The following is a 26,572-nucleotide window of genomic DNA, read 5'->3' on the forward strand; positions in this document are numbered from 1 at the left end:
ACATCTTTATGCGGACATACAGCGATATGAACATGTTTTAAGAAGAAAAAAAAGTACAACTTTTATTTGTTTCTGGCTCTGAAAGAGGGAGGAGACTGTGAGAAACTCAGGCTTCATTGAAGAAAACCTGTGCTCAACGAGGTTAGGTTCACAGACTCAGTTGCCATAGTAACTGACTCAGAGCTTAAGTTTACCTCCCTCTCTGGACTTGACTTGAGTTACCCTTCTTTCTCGGGTTTGAGTGACATCCCTCTCTGAAACGTTCCCTTAAATTCAAGGATAACAGAGTCAGTGTTTGCACTAAACCTGCTTACTGAAACGGGCCCCAGATCCAACATAAAGACAATAGAAACAACAATACAGTACAATACAATCAGTCCGTAGGAAACAGAAAAAGGAAATCTCCTCATGGAAACCATTGAGAATAAGGGTGCAGTAAGGACTGGATCCAATAAGTCTCTCTCTGCAGAGGGATTTTGTCCCTGCCCCCACCTCTGTGAGGCATATTAACTACTTCTCTGCCCATGTATGCAAGTCGCTCAAAGTGTGATTACAACTGTTGAAGTGTCTGGCAACTGATGATTTATTATCATGATTCCGTATGGATGATTTATGTTCGCCTAGAGCAGGGGTGGGCAAACTTTTTGACTCGCGGGCCACAATGGGTTCTAAAATTTGACAGAGGGGCCGGGCCAGGAACAGATGGATGGAGTGTTTGTGTGAACTAATATAAATGACATGTAAAAGCCATTACATGAAAGGATTTGGCCTTTAACAGGTAGCATATCATGAACATGCAAGGCTCATTGTACAAATTGATTTCCAAATGCATTCATTTAATTGATTTAAATTTTAATAAACACAGTAGAGAAACTCACGTTCAGTTTCAGTGGGAACAGTGTTGTTGATCTCCCTTTTTTTGCCAGTGCATTAAAGTCTGGAGTTTGTAGTGGTAATTCTCAGGATAGATCCGAGGTGTTGGTCAGTTAACTTGGATCTGTGAGGGGCTTTGTTGATGTTCATGACGCTGAATGTCTGCTCACATACGTAGGTATATCGCTTAGCTCAGGAAATTTGTCGGATTTCCCTATTAACTCCAAAAATGCGCTGATCCCCTCTTTCAGCTCCCACACTCATTGAAACACTTTGCCCAAACTTAATCAGCGGACACGAGAGTGGTACAGTAAGTCCTGACTTACACAGAGATTCCTGATGGATGATGCAGTGAAGGAAAATAACATCCTGGTTTCACTTTATCCTGGATTCTTTTCAGCAGACCAACATGTTTCCAGTTAAATTTGGCGATCCATCCGTTGTGACATTGGCAAGTTTACTCCAAGGTAGCTTCATTCTCTCGATGACAGCAGACACCTGGTTATACAAGTCCTCTCCTCCCGTTTTTCCTTTCAGGGACTCCATGGTCAAAAACTCCTCCGTTATCTCAAAACTGTCATTAATCCCTCGGATAGAAATTAGGAGCTGAGCAGTGTCTTTCACGTCATTACTTTCATCCAGCGCTAGTGAATATAACTTAAAGGACTCAGCCTTTTTGTTTAATTCGCTGGCTATATCTTCGTCAATCAGTTCCACACGGCGAGTCACAGTCCTGCGTGATAAACTGATTTTTTCAAACTGGCCTTGGCTCTCCGGACACAAGAGACCTGCTGTCTCTACCATGCATTCTTTTAAAAACTCGCCTTCGGAGAAAGGCTTGCTAGCCTTTGCTAATTTGAATGCCAGCAAAAAACTTGCCTTGCTAGTTGACTCTTGAATCGCAGTTTGTTGGTGAAAAAAATGCTGCTGAGTCTGTAAATTAGCCTTCAACCTGAGCCGCAGCCGCCCGTTCCCTGTCTACCAACAGAGCAACAACCATCCCCCAACATACATTTATCTATATCATATATATATATATACCTGTTCAACTCAGCTGATGAAATCGCTTTTGTTCCACAAAAAAATGAACAAAACAATTGTTGATTGCATCACAATTAGGTTTTTTAATTCTGGCAAAAAATCTGATAGGCCAGTAAATTCTTCGTAATAAAAAATAACCCGATGGCATGCCTTTTTATATACGCACCGTTCACCTCCATATGTGCAAAGTGAACAAATAAAAAATAAGAGATGACTCTACAGGAGCTGAAGGTGGAGAAGGAAATTGCTTGAAAACAAAATGAGTGGTGAGAACACAAAAAAAGAATAAATCTTACGCAAAACCAAACAGCAAAAGAGAATCAGTTACGCAGCAATTTTTTCTCAGACGTGGATCAACCAGGACGCAGCATTTCATGATGTTTTTTTCCTTTTTCTGACTGCTTCACACATCCACAAAAAAGAATGATTTTGCAAGTACACTTGATTGTAGTTGGGGGGAAGGGGATGGGGGTTGGGGGTAATGAATATATATGAGATCAAAGAATACATAGGGTGCCATATTAACAGTGAAGGCAATGTGGACGTGCTTAAATCAGCAAAGGAAACAGACTGAGGGCTTTTCTTTGACTTGCTGTTGGTTTTAAGGGCTGATGTTTGGTTGAGAATGAAAGGCAGCTTTGAAATCAGAAACAAGAATTAAATGAAAAATGCTTTCTGTCTTTGTCCTGTAATTATGTCGGATTACCAAAACATTAATATTTCATTGAGCAAGTGCTTCAACATAGATGTTTTTTGGAGAATCATTTCAGCAAAAAGCAATACATTTTCAAGTCTTACATGAGCGCTGAGAGAGGCTGTAAGTTTGCTCAAGGGGTGGTGACATGGGAGAACTCCATCTTGTTTCTCAACAAGTGTCCATAGAGTGGATGGACAGGAACCCGCCTAGGACATCACTGCAGCGATTCCAGTATGTGTTAGCGAGAGGCTGAAGAGAAGTATAAGTGGTTGACCTTTTACTGCTAATCTAGCAGAGGAGAAGTAAGTGCTTTGGTGTAAAATGATACGCTAGTCATAGCCAACTCAAGCTTTCTATATCATGAGAAAGTTGTTCCCAGGGAAACTCTTGCTACATCTGCAGGAATTCATTCAGTTAGTGTTTTAATATTAAATGTAACATGTTTTCATTGTTCACCGCCTCTGTCTGTCCCTCTTCACTATTATTATCTCGCTAACATAAGGTTGTAAAGTGGTTTATTTTACACTGATTACATGCTGGGTTAAGACTGGCACACGTACTACAATTGGACAGCTGCATGCAATCAACAGCTACCATCTGTATCTGTTAACAGTGGTGCTCATGATGTATGTTGTTAAATGCATTAGGTCATTGTGAGTCAGCAGACAGGTTCTGCCCACAGTGTGCACTGTGGTACACACAAGGCAACACAATTAAAAGATTCACAATGAATGAATTAAAAGGAGGCAAACAGATGTTATTTTCAGCCAAGCTGCAGCCGGCGTTTTATTATTCTTATACTCACTTTATTTTGTGCTAATAGGGGAGATGCTCTAAACTCACATGCCACCACAACCTTACTACAGCACAATCTGGGGGAAAAGGCTCAGCACTTGATGTCCGATCAAGGCTTATTACATGGTTTGAATTGGGCAGCTAAATTATCCTGCATTTGTCAGCGCCTTTTGAAGCTCTTTTAACATTATGATCTCTGGAAATATTGACTGCAAGGAATACTCTGTAATAGGAATACAAACACACACAAACAAAAGGTACAGAAGCCGAAATCATTTCGTCGGCAATGCAATCTTGGATCCAACTCCAATCTCCCTACTGAAGATGTCTGTCGGACTGAATATCAATGGATGTGTTTTGGAAGGGTAAAAAAAACAAACAGCTACAGTGCTGTCAAGGAGTACCCTTTAATAGATGAGTCATGAAAAAGCGCCCCTTAGGCTGCCTTTAACTTGAAGAAAATGGGATGAAAATGTCCTTCTGGAAATGATATGTCGCCAGGGAGAATTCTCACTTCACTCTCTAGTTTCCCACAATGTTACAGACATATACATTACTTATCAATTAGGGTCATTCACCTCATGATTTCGCTGTCAGCGTGCAACCATACTGTAGACTATATAATTAATGGATGTAGCCACCATCAGCATACTGGCTGCAGCCATGTTGGTTTTCTAGAACTAGTTTTCATAAATGGACTGCAGGGTAGCACCATAGACTGTAAATATTCAGGGAGTATAAATCATAGTATAAATAGGCTAGCAGGGCTAGCCCTCCCTTTCTTCTGTAGTGTAAATGAATCACAAGTGTTTTTACACACCCACTTGATTTGCTGATCATCGAGGCTCAATTAATTCAGCCCACAACAAGCCACCAACTTTTGACAAATTACACAACTGCAGCGTTACATGTAACATGCTGTACACATTTTAAATTCCTGTTGTGAAGTTGTGGATTGGGATATGGGAGCCTCAGGGGAATTCAGTAACATTTGGAAGCAGCATCAAGCAGCCCCTCAAGTAGCCTAGCCTAGCTGCAGTTTTTGGCACTGTTGGGCCTCAGCCATGTGTGCTGGACAAAGGACTCAGGCCTGTATCGCACTTCTCAAGCCTGACAAGAGTTTTTTTTGGAGGGAACTATACAAAGGAGTCTTAGCCCAGCACCAACCAACAGCACCTAACAAATAGGTGTGAAAAGTGGGGATTTTGGTGATATTTTGGTTATATTTCCCTGATTACAGGGTGGTGCCCCCGAGAATAATTCAATATAATTATTAAAGAATATAACCAAAGTTGACTAGATAAAACCCCAACAGCACTAAAGCATTGACCTAATTACTTGTTCAATAACTTTACTTGAGGTTTCGGCTCACCGCTCTCAAAGCAGCTAGCCGTCAAAATGCTCCAAAAGCAGACTGTAAACAGACTGTATGCTCAGAACCAAACGGGAAACAGACTAAGTAAGTTAGCAAGAAACAAATGCATTCCTATTAACCATTTAGCAGCTTAGTGTTAGAAGAAACTAACGTCTTTTTCGCAGGTGCTAAGGTTTTATAAGCAAAAATGCATAGTTGGAAGTCTAATAATTTATTTAGATTTTATTTTATTTTTTAACATTTGATCTGCTTTTGTGATAGGCTATTTAATATCCCCAGCGTGGTGGCAAAAATATCATTTGGAATAAATGACCTTCTAGACCAGGGATGGGCAACTTTGGTCACGGCAAGGGCCACATTCAATTAATTCTCCCTGCCAAAGGGCCAAATTGTAATATACAAAAACGATCAATTATGAATCAATTATAAAAAAAAATCAATTATGTCTCAAATTTAACTCAACATATACCGGTGATCAAATATTATTATGGACGTATTTCTGGTTTTCATGATTTCATGGCAGATTTTGTCACATTTTCTTCATGTTTCCAATTCATTGATATGTAAAAACCTGAGGGCCACATTGAGGGTTGATGGGGGCCGCATGTGGCCCCGGTCCGCCAGTTGCCCACCCCTGTTCTAGACTCAGGCTTGGATGATTCACAATTGACTTAAAGATGTTATTCAAAAACAAAATTAAATTTACAATAGAGACATATCCGAAAAACGTTTCTAATCTCGTGATAAACATTCCAACCAAAAGTGACGCAAGAAACGGTGAGCATCCTATCCAACAATTCAACAGCGCGCGTCATGAAATTGATGCGCGAGGTGAGGGAGCATCATAATCACATGGTGGCGTATAGCGCAAGGAAGATAAAGGCAGCATTTACGCGCCCTTCAAAGCTGTGCTAAAGGGTTGCGCACAAGCTGAGGAGATGATTCAGTATCACACATGAGGGTGAAGCACACTTTGCCTCCCCTCGCGCCTCTGTGGAGCGCTGTGTTGTTTTGCTCGCGCGCCACAGAAATCTCCAGTGTTTGCCTGACTTTTTGCGCTGCAGAAACAGAAATGGCACGGCGCTCGGATCCGAGAACCTTTCTGAGTTTACAGGAGCAGGACCTGAATGGCTAAACCACGTGGAAATTTGGAATCTGATGAAGTACACTGCCATATGTTTCCTACTGCGCTTGGCAGCTCTTTTTTTTGGACCAGAAGTTGTGATGAAAGTTTTTTAAAAATGTGAGGCTCTTAGACATGACGCTTCGAGATTAGAGGGAATGAGGTTGCTTGGATGCGAATTAACGGATTGTGGATTTTCTTGATGCTGATGGAGATGAAGACAGACCGACAAAGTGTGACCTTTTTTGTGTGGATATTATTCTTAAACTTTTTCTTGTGCTGGACTTCGGTTGACGCACAGGTAAGGAAACATTAAATCCACTTTTAAATAGGACAATTTTCTACTATAAAGTAATACAACACCCGATTTCCCCCCCTCGTGAAATAATTGATATATAATACTTATTACTTCAACTAGTCTAAAAAACATATTGTAATTACAAAGATTCGGAGTAATCTCTGGCTAAAAGCTGGAATTCAACTTAATAATATCTACAGTGTCACTATGCACACAACAGTGCAACAATCTGACAAGACCAGCACTATGAAGTGTTTGTCTCCAGTTAAACCTTACACTTGTCATAATTGTATAAATACTTAATTCTTAGATTTTAAACGATTCCCTTTTGGATATTGGCAGTGATGAGCTTCACGTAAAAAAAAAGTATAACACAAGGCTTGGCTGAGTAAAATTCTAAAAAAATGAATCACTAGGCTGTCAAGGTTATTAGTCACGGACCTGTGAATGGCTGAGTAGTACAAGAGCGTAAGAAGCTTTATATTTGCTGTTGTATGATTTTGAATTTTCAGCAGGAAAGCCTCATGCATTATCAGCACCACGGACAGCTCTTTCAGCAAAAAACCCACAAAAGGTACAAATAGAAGGGACACAGTGTGAACAAAATCTGCAATTAATAGCAACATGGTGATGCCATGAAATTGTAAATATGGTAGTTGAATAAATGACTTGTGTGAAAATAGCTCCAGCTGACACTATGGCTGAATCAATACATCGTTTAAAGCCAAACATCTGAGTCAGTAAGATTGAGGGAAATGGATGAAGGCAGATTACACAAACATGAGAGTGATGTGGATTTTTACATTATATCATCAGACCCTCCCCATCAAAAATCTTTTTGGTGGGTATACGAAATTGAAACCTAATTTCTCATATGCAGAAGTTAGCTACAACTCTAAAGTATGACATTGTTAACAATCATATAGGTCTACATCTTCTGCAAATGTACTTTCATGTTTTGAACATTTACCGGTGTGGGAAAAAAAATGAACTTCCTCTAGACGGAGGAAAAGTTTTGATCATTCTTGATCTTTCTTCAGCACAACTTTACAAGGATGCCAGTACTCTCTTCTGCTGTGTGCATAGATCATTAGTTCCCTGTATGAACAAGGATCTGGGCTCTGGCTTGTTTCTCGCATTTAAGACTTTCTGAGCTGATCAGTGGCATTTTCTGATCTGATGCACAGTATTATGTTTTCCTTCTTGAGAAGGAAAAAAGTATTTTTTTGATTTTTTTTTAACTTTGCAAGTTTTGATTAAGCTGGGTATCAGGTTGACAGCTGACAAATAGCGAAATTGAGTCAGGCTGCATGGGGCAGTGGGCTGCTGGTGGATGATTTCACTTTGGTATTTGTGCATGGTGTTAGAAGAGGATGGTACTGGGTGAAGGTGTAGCAGTATGCTGCAGGCGGAAGGTCTTGGCTAATTGCAGTCTCAGAATTCATTCAGCTATTACTGTCTGCCAAAGCTGATGTCGATATATTCCTCGGGAATAATGGACAATTTCTCTAAAATTCTGGTGTAGCGAGCAGTTGGTGATTCACAACTTCCAGCCAATACTTCCTTTTCTGTGTGCTGCATAGTTCGCTGTGCCTTCTAGATATGTTTGCAAAGCAAATGTCATATTTTCTTGATTTATTGCATCTACTTAAGATGTGCCCTCTCTCTTTGCATTTACAATATAACCTGCCGACGACAACATGCGTTCACGAGTGCACAGAGGTTCATGGCACTGCGTGATAAAACGTTAACAATAATTATCGCTATTTAATTTTTCTCATAATAAATCTAACAAACATTCGATAAAAGTTTGATGCAATTAAATCTGAAATTACACCACCCGAACATCGTTAGACATATCGCCCAGCCCTACCTGGCAAACACAAATATTTGTGAGCCAGCTTGGAGAGTTGTTGGTATCTCTACATCAAAGCAGAGTGCTGTCTGCAGACAGAGAATCTCCCTCATGCAAGTTTGCATCTCCCTTACAGTAATTGCACCCCCCAGGGCCTGCAATGGTCAAGTTTAGCTGAGAGCGCCCTCTGCTGGATCAACTGTATACTACTTTAGATGGCCTGATTTGCCGATAGACTGTATATTTTGAATGTGAACGGCTCTTTACTGTGTCAATGTGAACTTCATCTCCCAGGTTCGAATGTATGATTGTTTTTTATTAAAAAATGTTTACAGCCTTATGATACAGATTTGTAAAAGGTTAAAAGCTAGCTTGTTTCTTAACTGGAATTCAGATGACTTATATTTTATGTGTTCAAGAAGGTCAGGACTCCTATCGCTGATCGGCTTTCATGACAAAGCATCGAAGAGATTGTTCGCTCAAGTTGAAATTTTAAATGTGGTAGCTGCACTTGCATGCAGATAGGGCTGCAACCATGAATCGAATAAGCTGTGAATAATAGTGTTGGCAACAAACTGAATTAGCGATTCGTTGTCATGCTCAATTATTATGTCACTCGCTGTTGCGTGGAGCAGCATACGTTAGACAGACAGAAGAGTGGAGTGCTGTTTAGCAATTGGTCAGATTAAGCTGTGTTTGAAGGTTGTAATAATTGAATAACTGACGGAAATTATTTGGATAAATGTTCATCAACGACCATTTTCCCTTGATGGAAGACGAGACGTTGGCGAGCCTTAAAAAAAAATCTTCAATAAACAAACGTCTGACGAAATTTTATTTTGTGAAAGGTTATGAGAACGGGCGGAAAATGTTAGTAGTGGGCTGTCAGACTTTCAAAATTCAAGTTATTTCCCCCATTGTTTGTCTTATATGTCAGTCAAAATGCAAGCAGAAAAGAGAGATGTGTGTGTGCTGCAGGCAGAGAGCAGGAGGACCAATTGTGTGTGTGTTAGTGTGTTATTTTGTGCTTGCATTTATGTGTGCAGCAGTGAATACTGTGAGAGCAACAGAGAGAAGCAACATTGAGCCGTAGCTTACGATAGCCTGCCCATGCAGTGAGGGACTAAGGTCGGTATGGGAATATCAATAAAGGCTAAGCCTTCCCTTTACAAAGATGTATACAGTAAAAAGCTGTTAAATTTGTAGCTCTGCTGTGAAAAATTAATGCCAGGGGTAGTCGATAATGAACCCTTGCCACACTGTGAAAGTACCTGACTACAGTAGTAGTCCCATGACATGCAGTTCAGGGTTAAAAACGGAAATTAAAAGGTTCTTAGTACGTTTTATCTAGGACTCTTGTGGTGCAATAGAAATGTCAAGGTTTTTAAGGGTCCTTTAACAAACTGAGTCTGAAGCCTGCAGCTGTAACAACTGTTCATTATAAAACTGCACAAACAACAGCTGCTCTGTGCAAACTCTTTTTTCTTAAGTGGCCTGATGAGGATGTGGATTGGAGAATGTCTGTGATTGACTCAGCTTTTGTTATTTCATGTGTGCCTCTTCTTATTCGAGAAGTAATCTTTTCTGTATTTGATATTCTAATGTAAAAAATATGAATTGGTTGGTATACTCAGTGACAGCTGGTGCATCGTTCTCCTGTGTGGGCAGAATTCCTCACAGATGGACCGTGATGTATAGCTTAGTTTGTTAGCTTGATATAATTAGCATTGCGCTACGGTAACCTTGGGAAAAGATTCATTTTACATCACATCCGAAACAAACAACACCTTATGCACTGACAGGCATATCTTTCAAAAACTGCAGACTCATGCTAGTCTGGTCTACCTTAATAAATGTTCCACGCTCTGATACCACGATGCTTGACTCGTTCTTTACGTTTCAATTTATGGGACATACCCCCACTGCTGCCACCTTGTGGGTAGTGGTGTGTATTGCGTTCAACAGCACATTTTTCCTCCTCAATGCGCCTATCTCTTTAGTATGGAAGTGGAGCAATAAAAAGCTCTTTATCTCTCTTTCATACTCACTGCTGGGCACACACACACACACACACACACACACACACACAGAGAGAGAGCAGTGTAGCGGTGCTATTGGACGGATGTGACCAGATGATGAGAAGAGAACGAAGTGCATAGTCTTCCAAAAAGTATGAATGGGTGCTACAAAGCATGCGCAGCAGGAGCAGTGTAGGAATGTAGGCACTTTTGGTTATTGGAAATGTTGACATTGAACATGGCATGCAGGTTACAATGAACTGTCTGTGTTGTTTTGAATGATTTTTAGACTGACAGCTGCTGGAATTAAAATCTTAATTGGTCCGTTGTTTCATCATGTATGGGGACATGGAGCTGTCATAAATGCTGCCTTTGGCCTTGTCAAATATAGCACAGTTTTTCTTTCTTTTTGCTTCTGTTTCAGGACACTGTGTCTGCTGTTTTTGAGTTTATATTTGTCTTTCATCATCACTTCTCTGCCCTGCTAGTTTTCTTTTAATCTACCTAACCTTTTTTGCTTCATCTGATCGACATTGAGCAAGTTATTTGTTCATTTCAATGTTTAAAAAAATCAGCTTGTTGTTTTTTCCAATGATATATCCATGGCACCGATTGTGCCGACATAGCAGGTGTTATCAACATCTCCCCCTCGGTTCCCACATGTTGCCTCTCTTATCTCACTTTTTCATACAGCGTGGGCTGACTACAGGTCCTCAGGCCTGGTAAAGCCAGGGTCTTAATTATCATTTCAGCAGAGGTTGGAAGAAAAGTATGCTCCTTAAACTCAACAGGCTCTTGGTTCATCAGTGAACATGAAAATATGAAACACACATGACCTAAATCAGCACCTTGACTACTCCTTTGAAATCATGTATTGAAGTCCTCAGGCAACTCAATATTTGCATTTGAATAGATCCTAGACCTCTCAGCGAGGGCAAGAAACACAGCTCTACATTTGAATGCAAAGTATCTTCAAGTGTTATTTGTGTGCATGGTTTCCTTTTTTTTTAAAGATGTGTTTTTGGGCTTTATTGTAGAGCTAGGAGGACCATGGAGAGAGTCAGAAATCTGGGAGAGAGAGAGAGAGTGGGGAATGAAATGTGGGAAATAACTAATTACCATTTAAATGGTTGCTGATTTTACAATGTTACAATTCACTTAGCAGATGCTTTTATCCAAAGCGACGTACATCAGAGACTAAGTACAACAGTAATCTATTCATACACCGCCACCGAAGCAGCGGGAGCAATGCAGGGTTAAGTGTCTTGCCCAAGGACACATCGGACATGTTCCTCAGCTGGGGATTGAATCCTTGACCTACTGGTTGAGAGGCGACAACTCTACCAACTGAGCCACAGCCGCCGCCTTTACTTTAAACGTTCAGAAGTCACGCCTCTAATCGGCGCCCTGAAGGTTTTCTTTAAAGTATGAACATTAACTCCTATTCTTTACTACACCAACTACATCATATCAAAAAATGCTTTACTTTGGACAAAGGGCTAAGGAGGGGTCATGGTAAGAGAATGGATGTGTGAGGCAGGAACTGCTCTGTGTCACTGGTACAAGAGCGGAAACATTCATTATATTTCCAGAAAAGGACGTGTACTGCTCGACTCTTAACCTTACTGTTTATATATCATGTAACATTTCAGAAAGATTATACTTAAGTTCATTTGATGGACACTGTTTTTCAATAATGCTGCATCATTTTAAAAGCTGCCTGAAAAACAATAAAAAGTTTTAGAATAAGTGATGAGCAGATTGCAATTTCCTTGGCCGATGAGGATTTCCATATTTTTTAGGCCTGCTGATTCCAATAATATATAATATTAATTTTAAATATAGATAAAATAATGCACCCATATTCTGAAAATGAAAATGCCTTTCTGTAACTGCATTTTCATTTTAAAATTAGCAATGTCATTTGAATTATGATACAAATTTAGCGGGGCATTTTTTGAAAATGAAAAAGCATTTTCTTCTTAATTTTAATTTAGTCAAAGAATGTGCATTTTTGAAGTTGAAAACTAAAATGCAAGTTAGATAAATGAATCATCATTTTATTTTTGAGTCAAATAATACACCCATATTCTGAACCTTAAAAAGCATTTCTGTTGATGCATTTTCATTTTCAAATTAGCTTTATCATTTGAATTCTGATCACTAGTCGCTTCTATATAGATCTTGGTCATATGTGCAAAGGGTGCTAACATTAGCCTGCTAACACAACAATGCAGGCCACAGGTGATTGCAGCTCGCGCAAAGGACAATTTAGTTCGCCACTTGCGCTTCTTTGTGCTTAATTATGGTGTGTTTAATTGATAACTCCTTTGTGCTAACGTGATTGGAGAGGGATTGGAGGTTTGCCGCTGGAGGCTTCAGAACAGCGGAGGTGTCGCCAAACAGCAATTTGTTTTGGTTTAATGCTTGAGCTCAAGAGCAACATCTACTGGATCAAAAGGTTACACATTCCTCCTTTGAAGAAACTATAGCTTGACTTTATTTTATCTCTCTAATTAAAACTGTTATTCAGACTCATTTCTCGTCCTTTCTTCCGCTTCTCTTATCTTACTACACAGGCCCGTCTCATAATAATTCAGCCCATCAGTTTGTCCAGTCGCTCATTTTTGAACTGTGGTTGCTACCAGGATTTTGTTCCCCAGCAGCATTATTTCCATTTGATTTAGTTTGGTTTGATTCTGGGGTCTTGAGTGTGTTATGTGTCTGATCATTATGTGTGGTTTGCTCAAAGTAGCTCATGAAGTATCAGCATTCTGTCCTGTGCTTCAAGGAATGATTGACTTTTTCAGTATTAGAGCTTCCCTGATATCTATAACTTCTGGGCATAGACTCAGTGTCAGTCCTGCTGTAACTGCTCCAGTCAAAAAGCTTCAGTAGAAACTATATAGAAGAGCAATTATTAAATGAACTCAGGTAAACTGAAGACATTTAAAGACACTCGTTCTCTCTTTCTTATTGAGCATGTTCATCATGAATATGTTAAGTCTGTGAAGGTAACTCAGTTTACCTCATAGATGTGCTCAACAAAAACTTTTTACAAATGTTCACAGATTGATATAACAGATCAGGGGATGGCATGTGTTCTCTTCTCTGATTTTCCAACACAACATAGACTCGTGTTCTGGATTCATGCTTAAACCATAGTCTGTTTTTAAGGATGGACAGCGGTATGACTCATTTTAAGTGAAGCCAAAAGATTAAGAGCTCCCCCTTCTCATGACTGCACTGTTGGTCACGAACCCCGCCTCCATGTTAACAGATGGGACATGGCTCAAAGTGCACAATCAAGATACACCACCGTCGATTTAATATTTTTCTGCAGTTGCTTGCAGTGGATGTTATTTTGCACTCGTTGGGTCTAATTCACTGAACCACTGCTCTGCTTTTGCACCTGCTCAACCTGTGCAAATGAATCAAAAAGACACTGTGTAATTCTCAACACACACAGGCTGCATAGTGAACAGTGTCTCGGTGCTGGTTGTGCATTGTGCCTTTAAGCAGTAATTTGGGGAATAACTGTCCCCTTTCTGAGCAAATCTGCCTCATTGCAAAAGGTGTCTAATTCGCTAACAGCCACACACAGTTAAGAGTGGAGCAAAAACTGTCTGCTGGGAATAGGTGGTAATTTCGCTACAGTAATTACTGTATAAGAGAAGTCATGCAAATCTATCCAGTGCTCAGGAAAACAATTCCATGTCTGTATTACTGATAAAAAGTATCAGTGAGTCTGGAAGTATTACTTTGACATTTCTATGATATATATAATAAAGGGTTAAATCAGTCCAGGGTGGTCAGTGACTCATCCACAATATGTGGAGACAGTCTGGAGCAGGGGTGGGCAAACTTTTTGACTCGCGGGCCACAATGGGTTCTAAAATTTGACAGAGGGGCCGGGCCAGGAACAGATGGATGGAGTGTTTGTGTGAACTAATATAAATGACATGTAAAAGCCATTACATGAAAGGATTTGGCCTTTAACAGGTAGCGAAGCATGAATATGCAAGGCTCATTGTACAAATTGATTTCCAAATGCATTCATTTAATTACATTACATTTTAATAAACACAGTAGAGAAACTCACGTTCAGTTTCAGTGGGAACAGTGTTGTTGATCTCCCTTTTTTGCCAGTGCATTAAAGTCTGGAGAAAGCCAGTTCTTTCGCTTTGCTCAGGAAATTCGTCGGATTTCCCCATTAACTCCAAAAATGCGCTGATCTCCTCTTTCAGCTCCCACACTTGTTGAAACACTTTGCCCAAACTTAACCAGCGGACACGAGAGTGGTACAGTAAGTCCTGATGATCCACATCAGTTTTCTCCAGGAACATAATAAACTGACGATGCTGAAGTCCCCTTGCTCGTATAAAGTTAACAAGCTTTACAACTGGATTCACAACATGATTAAGCTGCAATACAGACTGACACAGAGATTCCTGATGGATGATGCAGTGAAGGAAAATAACATCCTGGTCAGGGTTTTCCTCTTTCACTTTATCCTGGATTCTTTTCAGCAGCCCAACATGTTTTCCAGTTAAATTTGGCGATCCATCCGTTGTGACATTGGCAAGTTTACTCCAAGGTAGCTTCATTCTCTTGATGACAGCAGACACCTGGTTATACAAGTCCTCTCCTCGCGTTTTTCCTTTCAGGGACTCCATGGTCAAAAACTCCTCCGTTATCTCAAAACTGTCATTAATCCCTCGGATAAAAAATGAGGAGCTGAGCAGTGTCTTTCACGTCATTACTTTCATCCAGCGCTAGTGAATATAACTTAAAGGACTCAGCCTTTTTGTTTAATTCGCTGGCTATATCTTCGTCAATCAGTTCCACACGGCGAGTCACAGTCCTGCGTGATAAACTGATTTTTTCAAACTGGCCATGGCTCTCCGGACACAAGAGACCTGCTGTCTCTACCATGCATTCTTTTAAAAACTCGCCTTCGGAGAAAGGCTTGCTAGCCTTTGCTAATTTGAATGCCAGCAAAAAACTTGCCTTGGTAGTTGACTCTTGAATCGCAGTTTGTTGGTGAAAAGAATGTTGCTGAGTCTGTAAATTAGCCTTCAACCTCTGAGCCGCAGCCGCCCGTTCTTGTGTGGACTGCTTGCTAGCGTAGTTAGCATGCTTCGTAGCAAAGTGACGGCTGATACTGTACTCTTTGAAAACTGCGACAGTTTCTTGGCATATCAGGCATACAGCCTTTGATCAGACTTCAGTGAAAAAATATTTAGTTGTCCACTCCGTATTAAACACTCGGCATTCACTGTCCACTTTTCTTTTCTTTGATCCGCTCATTTTTACAGAAGGGCTCATACGGGTTCATAGGGCAAAGCGAAAAAGTGAAGAAGGGTGTAATACACCACACTCTGAAGTGCGCCATCTATTGGGGAAACGCGGGCATTACAGGGGAAAATGAATGAGGTTTAATTATAATACAATTTTATTTAATAATAATAATATAATTTGGACAAGTTCGGCGGGCCGGCTTAAAAAGCCCAACGGGCCGTATATGGCCCGCGGGCCGTAGTTTGCCCATGCCTGGTCTGGAGCCATGACACTTAAGGATGTGATGTTATTTTTTATTTTTCTGAGCTGCCCTTACATGTATTTGCTGTATTCAAAGAGGAAGCTTGGTAACACTTAATAATAACCATCATCTATAAAGGGTAAATAAGGGTAAATAGATACTTAATTAACCATTAGTTAATAGTTATTTACTGTTAACAAACAATGAAATGATAGTCAATAGTGTTTGCTAATGATTTATAATGCTATTATTTATGTTATGTTAACAGTTTATTGATGCACAAATTATAACATTTCATACACTTTATAAAGTGTTTGTTAATGATGACCAAATGATTTATAAACCTTTAAGAGATGGTTTATAAAACATCTATAAACATCACAGAGACACATGGACCAGAAATTTGTTCATGGTTTGTAAATATTTGTGTCTATTAACATTATTTGGATGGTTATTATAAAGTTGGAACTGAAGATTATAATCCCTTATTGATAGCTTGTAAAGCATCTATAAATATTTTTTTAGCTAGATAATTTATATTTTATCAATGATTAATAATTGGTTTATAAGCCATCTACAATCATTATCCACACCATTTTTGTGCACCCCATTAAATGTTACATAGATGACCTGTAGAAGATTAATTGTTTGCACACCAATAACAGTATTGAAAACACAATATTTTACAAACCTTTAAGTTAATGTTGACTAGAAGGAAGACTCAGGGGGAATCACACCTGCAGTGCAGTACCTGCTGAGACCACCTGATTGTGATAGAGTGGAATGAATGGCTGGGTAAAAAACACTATAATGTTTCTTTAGGACGTCTGCTTGATGATACTGCTAAGTGTAGCCCACGTTTAACTATGACACTTTAATTTTAAAAATAACATATGTAGTGGAGGTGTAACTCAAGTTATAAAGTTATTGAAAGATGGTTGGACTGTCCGATGATTTCCAGCCCGTCACCAAAACCTGACCTAGAAATGAGGCCAGATCATTTCTCTCAATTATCATTCTGTAATCAAATCAATTGCTATAGGCTACTATGAAAATAAAAAGAGCTTAATATTTCAGTAAACCCATAAGGCAAATCAAAATATCAGTTTAGTTGTTCAACAATTCTTCTCAGATATCAAAACTGTAAATACGTTAATAGACAAACTTTTATAAAAATAAACGTCTAATCCAAGTTACACAGAAACTGAGTTACCTTAGTAACTATCATAAATAAAATGGCATGAATTGCATAGTGCAAGTTAACATTCATCAACATGAATTATTTCCTCACAGGGCTTTAACTATAGTAATGTAACTCTGAGGCATTAAGACGTTTACGTGTTTAAATATAACTCCCTGCACTGGTAACAGTGGAGAGAATGCACTAAAAATGGGCCCCTTTAATCACTATAAACACATAAAACACAATTAAATTTAACAGATCTGTCATCATTCATTTAACAAAACACCAGTCAGTAACAGTATGGAAAAGGAACATTTCCCTTTTACAACCAATAGACAAAATCATTAGCTTTTCCACAGGCAATAGACTGTATCACGCTAGCTTTATTGTGGCTGATGACCATATAAGCATTTTAATACCACAATCTCACATTATCTTTGAACGGTTAGCACTTTAACATGGCCACACACATTAGCGATAATTAGTTTAAATGCTAATGACTTCGGCGCTAGCCAAACAGGCTACATAAACAACTCATCACTGAAGTGGAATTCACTGCCTTAGCTCAGCGATGACGGTGGATTCAGGCACAGCTCTCCTCGGTATGGGCAAGATCAATTTAGAATGAGTTCAATTTCATTGAATATGATTTCTCCTCTCACCAAGTGGGTAACTGCAGCTGCTCATGTTACAGCGGCAAAAGAGCGAACACGGGAGTAAAAGAAGGCAAACCACAAATTACAAAACACAACCACAAATCAAAAAACACAACCACAAATCAAAAAAACACAACCACAAATCAAAAAACACGACAACATTAACTTTAACTGGAAAAGGTAGGTACCTGCAGTCGACAAGGATCTTCGCTGATTGGACGAACGCAATATCCGTCTTTTTAACCGGAATTAAATGCTTCATACGCCTTTGGAGCCAGGCAGAGAAATGTCAACGACGTAAGCGTAGATTTAAAATGCATGATGTATTGCCCAAATTGTGGCAAAGAGCTCCCAGAAAATGTGCGGCCGTGGTTTGCAGTGGTTGTGGCAAGAGGTTTTTACATCCATTAAGAGTGATTGTATTATCCCCTGTGACTGCTGATAAACATTGGTTGACTCTGAGGCAGTCACTTATAGACCTGGGGCCCGTTTCTGAAAGAAGGTTGAACAAACCCTCAGTCTAACCCTGAGCTCTGAGTTGATTTACCCACAGGTGGGAAACTCTGAGATTTCGGTTCCAGATCAGCAGATTTGACATGAATGGAGCCCCGATACTACGATTCACCATGGCAACAGGTGACAAAAAAGAGATCCTCCTACTTTAACCATCTGGAAATACATCAATATCTTCATGTGGCCACAGGCTACGGTGAATATGAACAGGTTTTTAAGAAGGAAAAAAAAAAGGAAAACTGCTGCAGTGCAGCGACACAGGAGAGAGAAGTGATGCAAGAGCTGTTCGCATCAGCACGTAAAGTCTACTAATTTAATATTTAATCAGAATTGAAATATTGCAGGTCAAAACTGATGGAATGGTAGGCTATTAAACCTATACAATTTATTTTCATTAAGATGCAATCCAGCAAAAGAAAATCGACTTTTAAACAGCTCAAAATGAAATATAATACTATAAGAGGCTCATATAGATTTATAGTTAACTTCATTCAGAGTTTATTTGAATGTGCATTAACTTTATCCTCAACATAAAGCTGTATTCACACACACAGGCTAAATGTCCTCTCACCTTTATCCTGTTTAGTTTATAAATTAACCCTATTAAATTAACATCTCCCGACGTTAATGTAAGCTCTAATTCCCTGCGGAGTAATGCAGCCCCTTCATACCGACTTAAAGACATGCCATGTTCGATTAAACAGTTTGTTTTATACGCTGTAGTAGGCTATTGCCACCCTAACATATCATATTAAAACAACCTGGATTTTTATTCAGACAACCGGTGAATCTTCACTAACACGGCCTGATACGGACTGAATGAAAGAATGAGGAAATGAAACGGCGTTTCTGGCTCTGAAAGAGGGAGGAGACCGAGAGAAACTCGGGGTTTATTCAAGAAAACCTGCTCACGACCAGGTTAGGTTCACAGACTCAGTTACCATAGTAACTGACTCAGAGGTAAAGTAACCTCTCCCTCTGAAACGGGCTGGAGTTACCCCTCTGTCTCGAGTTTGAGTGACCTCCTCTTCTGAAACGGAATACCCACAGTTTCCCTCATTTCAGGGTTAACTGACTCAGAGTTTACACAAAACCTTCTTTCAGAAACGGGCCCCAGATCTGTTAATGTATTTAGATGTTTTCAAACCTTGGAGACGGTTCACACTTCACGGTTCTTGTCCTGATTTTAGCTCCTTGTTTTTTTAATTTGCTGTGTCTTTGTTTTCATGGCTTACTCTCATTCGAAAAAAATGCTATGACAGTGTATTTACTAACAAATATGATGTATTCTGCATTTTGTTCCAGAAACATATGTTGGTTTTCAATAAATAAAACAAATACCTTTATGAGGGTAAAATACTGGTGTGTACAGATGTCAATTGTGTAATTTGTTGTGAATTATTTAGCTTGTGACTTCTGTAGCAGTAATGCACAGTATCTGCTGTGTGTTAGTCCAGTCTTTGATTGCTCTGGGCTTGAAGAACAGAAAAATGTAGCAGGGAATTAATTGACGACAGCACTGCACTGCACTGCACATCTTGAACTTTCTATCTGCCATGATTAAAGGTCTGATTCACAGAGGCAGTAATGCACTTGTGATATTACAGATGACACGTAACCATAGCGTTTTGCAGCTCAGTATATTTTGAGCTTGTTGTTTCCGGATTGCAAAGAACAGCTTTCCACAACTCAACTTGCTGGTGGAGCCAGGCTCTCATTCTGTGTTCAGTTCTATCCACATAAACCCGGTGAGCTGGGAGGGGAATGTTAGATGTGATACCAGTTATTGGTTCCTTTATATGGCTTCCTTCCTGAAGGGTGCAAGACCAGGCTGTCCAGATAAAGTGACTCTTTCACCCCCATCATGAGTAATGGCCTGACCTTTCTCCGCTAATCTGGAAAAAGTGATCTCTTGCGTCTGGGTTTAAGTCTCGCACTGCTCCAGACTGATCCAACCCTGATTATCACAATATTGTCAAAACAGACTGTATTTGCCGATAGTTTAATATTTTTGATGACACTTAAAAGTTAAATTGTTGGCACAGGAACATGGTTTATACCAACCAGAGAGTAATAATATTAATTTTGACTGCCTGTGGCAATGAGGGCTGGTGTTTGGTAAATTGGACTCTGTGCCACTACTTAGGCTTATTTGCAGTTTGCCCCTAATGGAATCGAATTGCCTCCTTTAAACATGTCCAAATGGCAGCAAAGCTCCAAGACACTGAATGCTTGTGAGCATCAAAGTGATTAATTTAAAACTTTAAACATTCTTTGAGAAAATTATTTCCGTAGGTTTAATGGCCACAGTCTGAGTTTTCTCCTCTGTTAGAAGTACGCAGTTGTCAGCCTTGATAACTGGTTTGTTCAAAGCAGCCTTGAAACATATGAATTAAAGGAGAGACAGACAGATATGGATAATGGTGTTTCTTTTACATTCCATTGCTTATGACTAACAGAAAAGATCAGAAGGCACCAGCAGGTCTCAAATTCCAATTCAGAATGCATATTTCCCTAATGATATTCAAGTGCAAAACACCAATACATTTGCACTTCTATTGTGCAGTTTGCATTTGTTTTGGGTCTAATTGCAGTAATCTCCTCTCTTTGCTGTGCAGAGCTGTACTCTGTGCTCCCTTCCTGACTGAGCTCTATTATTTCCACATGTACAGTCCCTGCTGCCCCAGAATGATTTAACACCTGATTCTCATGAGAATAGTGTGATGTCGAAGTAAAATTTAAAGACTTGACCGTTGCGTGTTGTTTGTGAATTAAAAAGTGTGTTTTTGTCTCATCTGTGCAGATTTAGTGGGCACAAACGGTGAGCAATCCTTTTGTGAATCAGGCCCTGAGTTTTCAAATTCCTGCACACCACAGACCCTTCCGCTTGCTCAGCACCTATCAGCTCGGTTTAGTCCCAGTGAGCAGCAGCAGAGCAGCTTGTGACGTTAGCACAGTCTGGTTCAAAGTGTTTTAGCAGACTGAATGACATTCTCTTCAGCGTAGCCTGCAGCCAGTTGTGTAGACTCATTAAGCAATTTCACACTGCCCTCTGAATCACCTTCTTGTTGTGATAGTCATTTTGAGACCTCTTTGATACAGTTAACAGCCTGCTGAGCTGTAGACGCCGCATTGATTTGTGTGACAAGTTGTGCTTGGTTACACCGCTGTTCTTGTTTGTTGTTTTTCACAGATGGGGTCTGATGGTCCTCTCTCTGCACAGGAGCAGATGTACATCCTTTATGAAATACAACTGCAATGCTACCAGAACCTCTCCAACATTGAACCAGGGTCCACAGGTAAAACGCTTGTGTTTGTGAAATGCTACACAACCCTGCTGTTTTCTCTCTAATCTGCGTTTTTTCCATGGATTGATTGTCATTCAGAGTGCTGAAATAGCATAAAATGTACAAAAAATTGTTATATGATATTAATGATAGGGCTTGTTGGAAGTTAAGGTTATGGTTCAGTTACTTTGATTTGTTTAACAGCCCATTAAGTAAGGGCATTGATCGTTTAAATAAAAGGCAACTTCATTACATCTTTGGTATGAATAATTTCAATTTGAACAAAAACAAAGAAGTATTAAGAGGAGGGGCCTTAAGAATGATGTAAACAAGTTTTCTTAGCCAACTAAAACACTTTCTTGGTTAAAATGGGCTGTTTAATGCTGGAGTATGAAGTTATCCAAATGGTATTAAAGGACAGAGTTGTTAATGTCAGCTTTAACTCTGATGGCGTCCAACTACGGAGTGAAAAAATAGACAGGGTGTCAAATTTCTGAGTAAAATTTGATTTGTTATTTTGCGACTCAGTCACACCTCTCCACAAACCTCAAGGTCACATACAAATGTTTGTGTTTGATGTTTGATTTTTTTTTCTAAATCTCACAGGCCTGCAATCCCTCTAAAATCCCACAAAATGCATCCAACAAAAACTACAGTGAAGTTGTGACAGAATCCCAAAGTATTAAGGCAGTAACACTTAAATTCATGAAGCCTCACAAATGAAATAGAATATTCTTCTGCCAAGAGAGTTTGTACTTCTGCCGCTCTGTAAGTCAGTGAAATTGACTGTGAGTGAGTCCGAGCACGTTTCTGAGTCCATGGTTAACCAACACAAATGTAAAGTGCTGTTTCTCGTTATTGTTGGAAAAAGTTAAAAAGTAACTGGGAAAAAAAGGCTTCAATCTTTTCTCGGTCCTCTTCTTATTTTTAAAAAGAAAATGTTTACAGCAGCCTGTGCTAGACATTGCAACAGACAGTTCAAGCTTGTGAAAACACCAGAGTGCAATTATGTTCCACTCACCCTGAGGGGAAAACAAATCATCGCACTTGTCTGACTTTGTATTGCTCGCAGGTGCCACCTTGTCAATTTAGTCAAATAGCAAACAATAGAGAAATGTGTGGAAAGATGCACTTCCAACTTTTCAATTTCAATATCTGAAGTAACACTCAAAGTCCAACTTTAATCCCCAACTTATGAAAGTACTACTTTTATCTGCTCATCCTGCTACAGCACCCAGTTTACAAAAATGTCTAGTTCTGAAAACGTGGGTTTACTAGTTCTAGATGTAGACAGTTCTCTCTGATCAGGTCAGTGTGTGGGGACATACACTGTGGACCTAACTCACCCACTGGCAGACTGTCAGGTGTTCTAGTTTAGTTATATTTAGAATGCATTTTTGGTAGTTCTTTATGTTTTATGTTTATTTTGTCTTTTCCTTCCATGTGTTTCTGAATGTTCCTGTGTGTGTATTTAGTGTTTCCTGTTGTATTTTGTAATTCTTGCCTTTTTGCGTCATCTCTTGACCAACCTCTTGCCCTTGGTATGTTATATTCCTGAATCTAGTCTTTCCTGTTTTATTTTGTAGTTTTTTTTTTTTATGTCTCGTTTCATTTCCTGCCACTCCCCAGTTCTCCTGACCTGAGCATTTCTATGAAACCTTACACTTTGCAGCCCTTGTGCCCACAGATTTTATTCTCCAGGAGTCCTGTCAGTAATTACCTGTATTTACATGTATTGCTCCACACTGTCACATGTCACCTGCCTGTTATCATTTTTATGTTGTGACTTTTCTATTGAAGATATATACTTTTTAAATTTCTTTTTGTTATTCTTTTTTTAAATCGTGGACAGTATAGCACTTTGGTGAACACCGCTGTAGTTAAAATCTGCTCTATAAATAAAGCTGGATTGGATTGAATACGGGTTAAAAGTATTTTCTCAACATTTTTAAAGAAAGCTTACATGCTTTGTTTTGGCATTTGAGCACAATTGAACTGTCTTTTGAGCTGAGCTGTCCTTGAGAGTGAAGAGCCACTTGCAGGCTGGTAGATTCTTTCCTTCTTCACTCTAGCAGCAGAAAGAGAATCGTGACATTTTAAGAGTAAACATTACATAATCTATTTCTCTTACTTTATTCATTAAATGTTATTATACAGGAGATGATTAAAAGTCACAGTTAAACAGGCTCAGTTAAAACTGGTTTACAGCAGGTTCCTCTTCTGCAGCACACAAACGCAAAGATCATATCAGTCAAAGGACACAACCAACAATGACTCCCAAATTTCCACGTACTCCGTGCACCCCGTGGTCCGTTTATAGCTGTAAAGAAATAACAGTCTGACATTCACATTGGAGCCTTAATTAGCCGGCTGTGTGGAGATGAGAAAGTCAGTAGAGTTGGAGCTCTTATTTCACACGTACCTTTCAGCTTTTCAGCTGAGTTGAGCACTATGACAGCACATCCTATTACTAGGTCTTCACTTATACAACCTGGCCTTCAAAGGTGTAACAGTTTCTTGCTGGCCTTTGCAAAACGTGGTCATAGTAGAAGTAGTTTTTTTCTTTACTGTTGGTTAATTGTATAAACAATACTGTTTATCAGCAAGTCAAAACACAGATTTGCTTTCTAACTAGAGGTGAATGTCAGGGGTTGTTATGGCACAATTCAAATTAAGATGGAAGGCAATGTGATAACAAATGCATTTGACATTAACATACTGATTAGAAATCATTTGTGTACTATCACACTTGACATTCACTAAATTGCATCATTTTAAGTTCATCAGCAACCTATCGGATTTAAAGTGAGAAAAGTTGGCGTTCATAAATTTTTATTTAAATTCATTTAACCAGGAGAACCTCATTGAGATTAAGAACTTCATTTGCAAGAGTGTCCTGGCCAAGAGGGGCAGCAGCACAACAAAGAGTTACAGACATAAAAGACAGAGGTTGATCAGTCCTAAAGACATTATAACCTTCAATACCAATGTCTTTGTCCATAACCGATTTACTCAACCATGATTCAGATAAAACAATAACATCTGCATCAGTTGAATGTGCCCAAATACGCATCATATCAAATTTAGAGATTAAACTGCGCACATTCAAATGAATAAAACCAAGTCCAGTCTGTGCTTTAAAATCAGCAGGAGTATAAAATCCTGGGGCTCCCTCCATATTACAACTTGTAATATCAGCAGGCCCAGGATTAGGCTGTACATTTCCGGAAATCAACAGTAACATGAAGATCACTATTTTCCGTTTTGTCCGCCTGTAAGGCACCTCCAGTTGTGGTCTCAAATCGCAAAGAAGAGTGAACAGACCTTAGTCAATGACACTAAAGCTGAAGTATCACCATATCTCCTGATCCTGACATCTTCTCACTGTTCTTCTTCTCTCAGTGGATGACATCTGCCCTCCTGACTGGGATGGTCTTATTTGTTGGCCCCACGGCACCCCTGGACTGGTTACCAAGGTTCCCTGCCCTTCATACATCTATGACTTCAACCACAAAGGTTAAAGGCCAAAAGTTCTTTGCACATGCACAGTGAATAACATTGAGACCGAGAGCAATTCTTAATAAATGGTACACACGGTTTGAAAAACGATACATACTTATGCTGAAGTGGAAGATGTGAGGAGTTACAACGGGAGGTAGCTGGACTTCCTGCACCAACACTTTTTTCAGATACTTTGAGCCGTCATAGAAGAGGCACAGGTGATACTAATAACATTAATGATGGCTGTTCAAGAGTCCCAGTAAGACAGTGTGACAGTGAGCCAGCATGCAGTGTAACAGGACCCAGACCAACAGCAGCTACATTGGATAAGTCCTATATTTCATTTATTATGCACATACACAAAAATCTTCTGCATGAGATGAGCTGCATGTGTGAACGCAAACTTTGACTGCCAGTGAGCTGATGTGTGAGTGCAGCAGGTAATAATCATGAAAATTAACTATTGCAAGCTGTAGGAGGTGATGACATTTACAGTATATCATGGGGCCAATAATCTTTGTCATGCAAGACAGCAGCTTTATGCTCTCCAGTGTGTTCTTTTCCACTGGTTTGTCGATACGGTGTCAAGCTCAGTAGCATTAATGTAAAAGCTAAACCTGTCATCATAAGGTCAGACTATTTCGAGCCCTATCTTTATCCTGAAACCCCCCCCCCCACCCCTGTTCGAGCTGTCATCTGTGAGAAAGGTTTGTTAGAATGATAGAAAGTGGGCTTTACCTAATCCTTAAAGCTAGAGTTCTTTACAGCTCGTAAACACAACATTCAAATTGGGCCCCTCCTCCTAGGCTCATTGATACAAGAAGCACACTGCAGGACTTTGGGTGTCTTTTCTACTTCTACCTACACTGCAAGCTACCTGAGAATATTACATTACACCGATAATTTAACAAGCCAACACAAGCTAACCGCTGATGTTTTGCAACTGCTTGTCCAACAGAAAGCAGTCAACTCCACATCAGTGCCTGAAAGCCAACTCAAGGTTCACCTTTGTTTTGCAACGAGCTCTATCCACGTGGCATTACATCTCACTATGATTAGTTTTTCTCTTTTTTGCCGATGACTGGATGACTTTCAGCAATTGTGTCTGAATAATTCTATGTGGGATGGGTCATGTAAATGACGAAACGAAAACAAATTCATACACAGCTATGTTCTTATTTCAATATTATTTGAGTGAGCTCATGTATCATTCATTACAATTATGCTCAATCTGTAAATCTGGGCATTTCCTGCATTCACAAAATGACATACTATAAATAAGAAATGCACTACATACTCAATGAGACGTCATACTCAGTATAATTACTGGTATACAGTTTCTGACATGGCCAGGGAGCCATCAATCAAGTATTCTCTAATGCACACTCACACAGTCCTGGGCAGAGGTCTAGTTAGCCTGAATAATTACAGTAACCTGTGCTTCCTAACCAGCACTGCAGGGCCTATAGTTTCACCTTTTCATTTCTGTGTGTTGTAAACGTCTTGAATCATGTCAAAGTGTGTTGTTACAGGTCATGCTTACAGGAAGTGTGATGTCAACGGTTCCTGGGTGTTTGTGGACCGTTGGAACAAAACATGGACCAACTACTCAGAGTGTCTGCGCTTCCTGCAGCCCAGCGGTGAGGAAGGGAGAGTAAGTATGACTTGCTTGCCAAATGTATTTCACATACTTTTTTGTTATATGGATAGATATGCAGCCACAGATTCTTAGCATATGTAGCAGTCAAAGCTGTTAATATCATCAGACATGAATTAATGTGGAGTCTACGAACAGTACAGAAATTATTTTAAGGA

The 26,572-nt window shown here is 39.6% G+C and overlaps 1 protein-coding gene across 1 annotated transcript in view; it reads left to right on the forward strand.

Moving 5' to 3' along the window:
• The first annotated feature begins 5,810 nt into the window (after positions 1–5,810).
• Positions 5,811–26,572, forward strand: part of pth2ra (parathyroid hormone 2 receptor a) — a 73,330-nt gene continuing 52,568 nt past the window's right edge. The window contains exons 1-4 of the mRNA XM_061053787.1: positions 5,811–6,205; positions 21,163–21,268; positions 24,659–24,772; positions 26,290–26,411. Coding sequence (XP_060909770.1) covers positions 6,077–6,205; positions 21,163–21,268; positions 24,659–24,772; positions 26,290–26,411 — 471 coding nt within the window. The 5' untranslated portion in view covers positions 5,811–6,076. The remainder of the gene's footprint in view (positions 6,206–21,162; positions 21,269–24,658; positions 24,773–26,289; positions 26,412–26,572) is intronic.

Source organism: Labrus mixtus, chromosome 13, assembly GCF_963584025.1.
Source record: "Labrus mixtus chromosome 13, fLabMix1.1, whole genome shotgun sequence".
Lineage (NCBI taxonomy): Eukaryota > Metazoa > Chordata > Actinopteri > Labriformes > Labridae > Labrus > Labrus mixtus.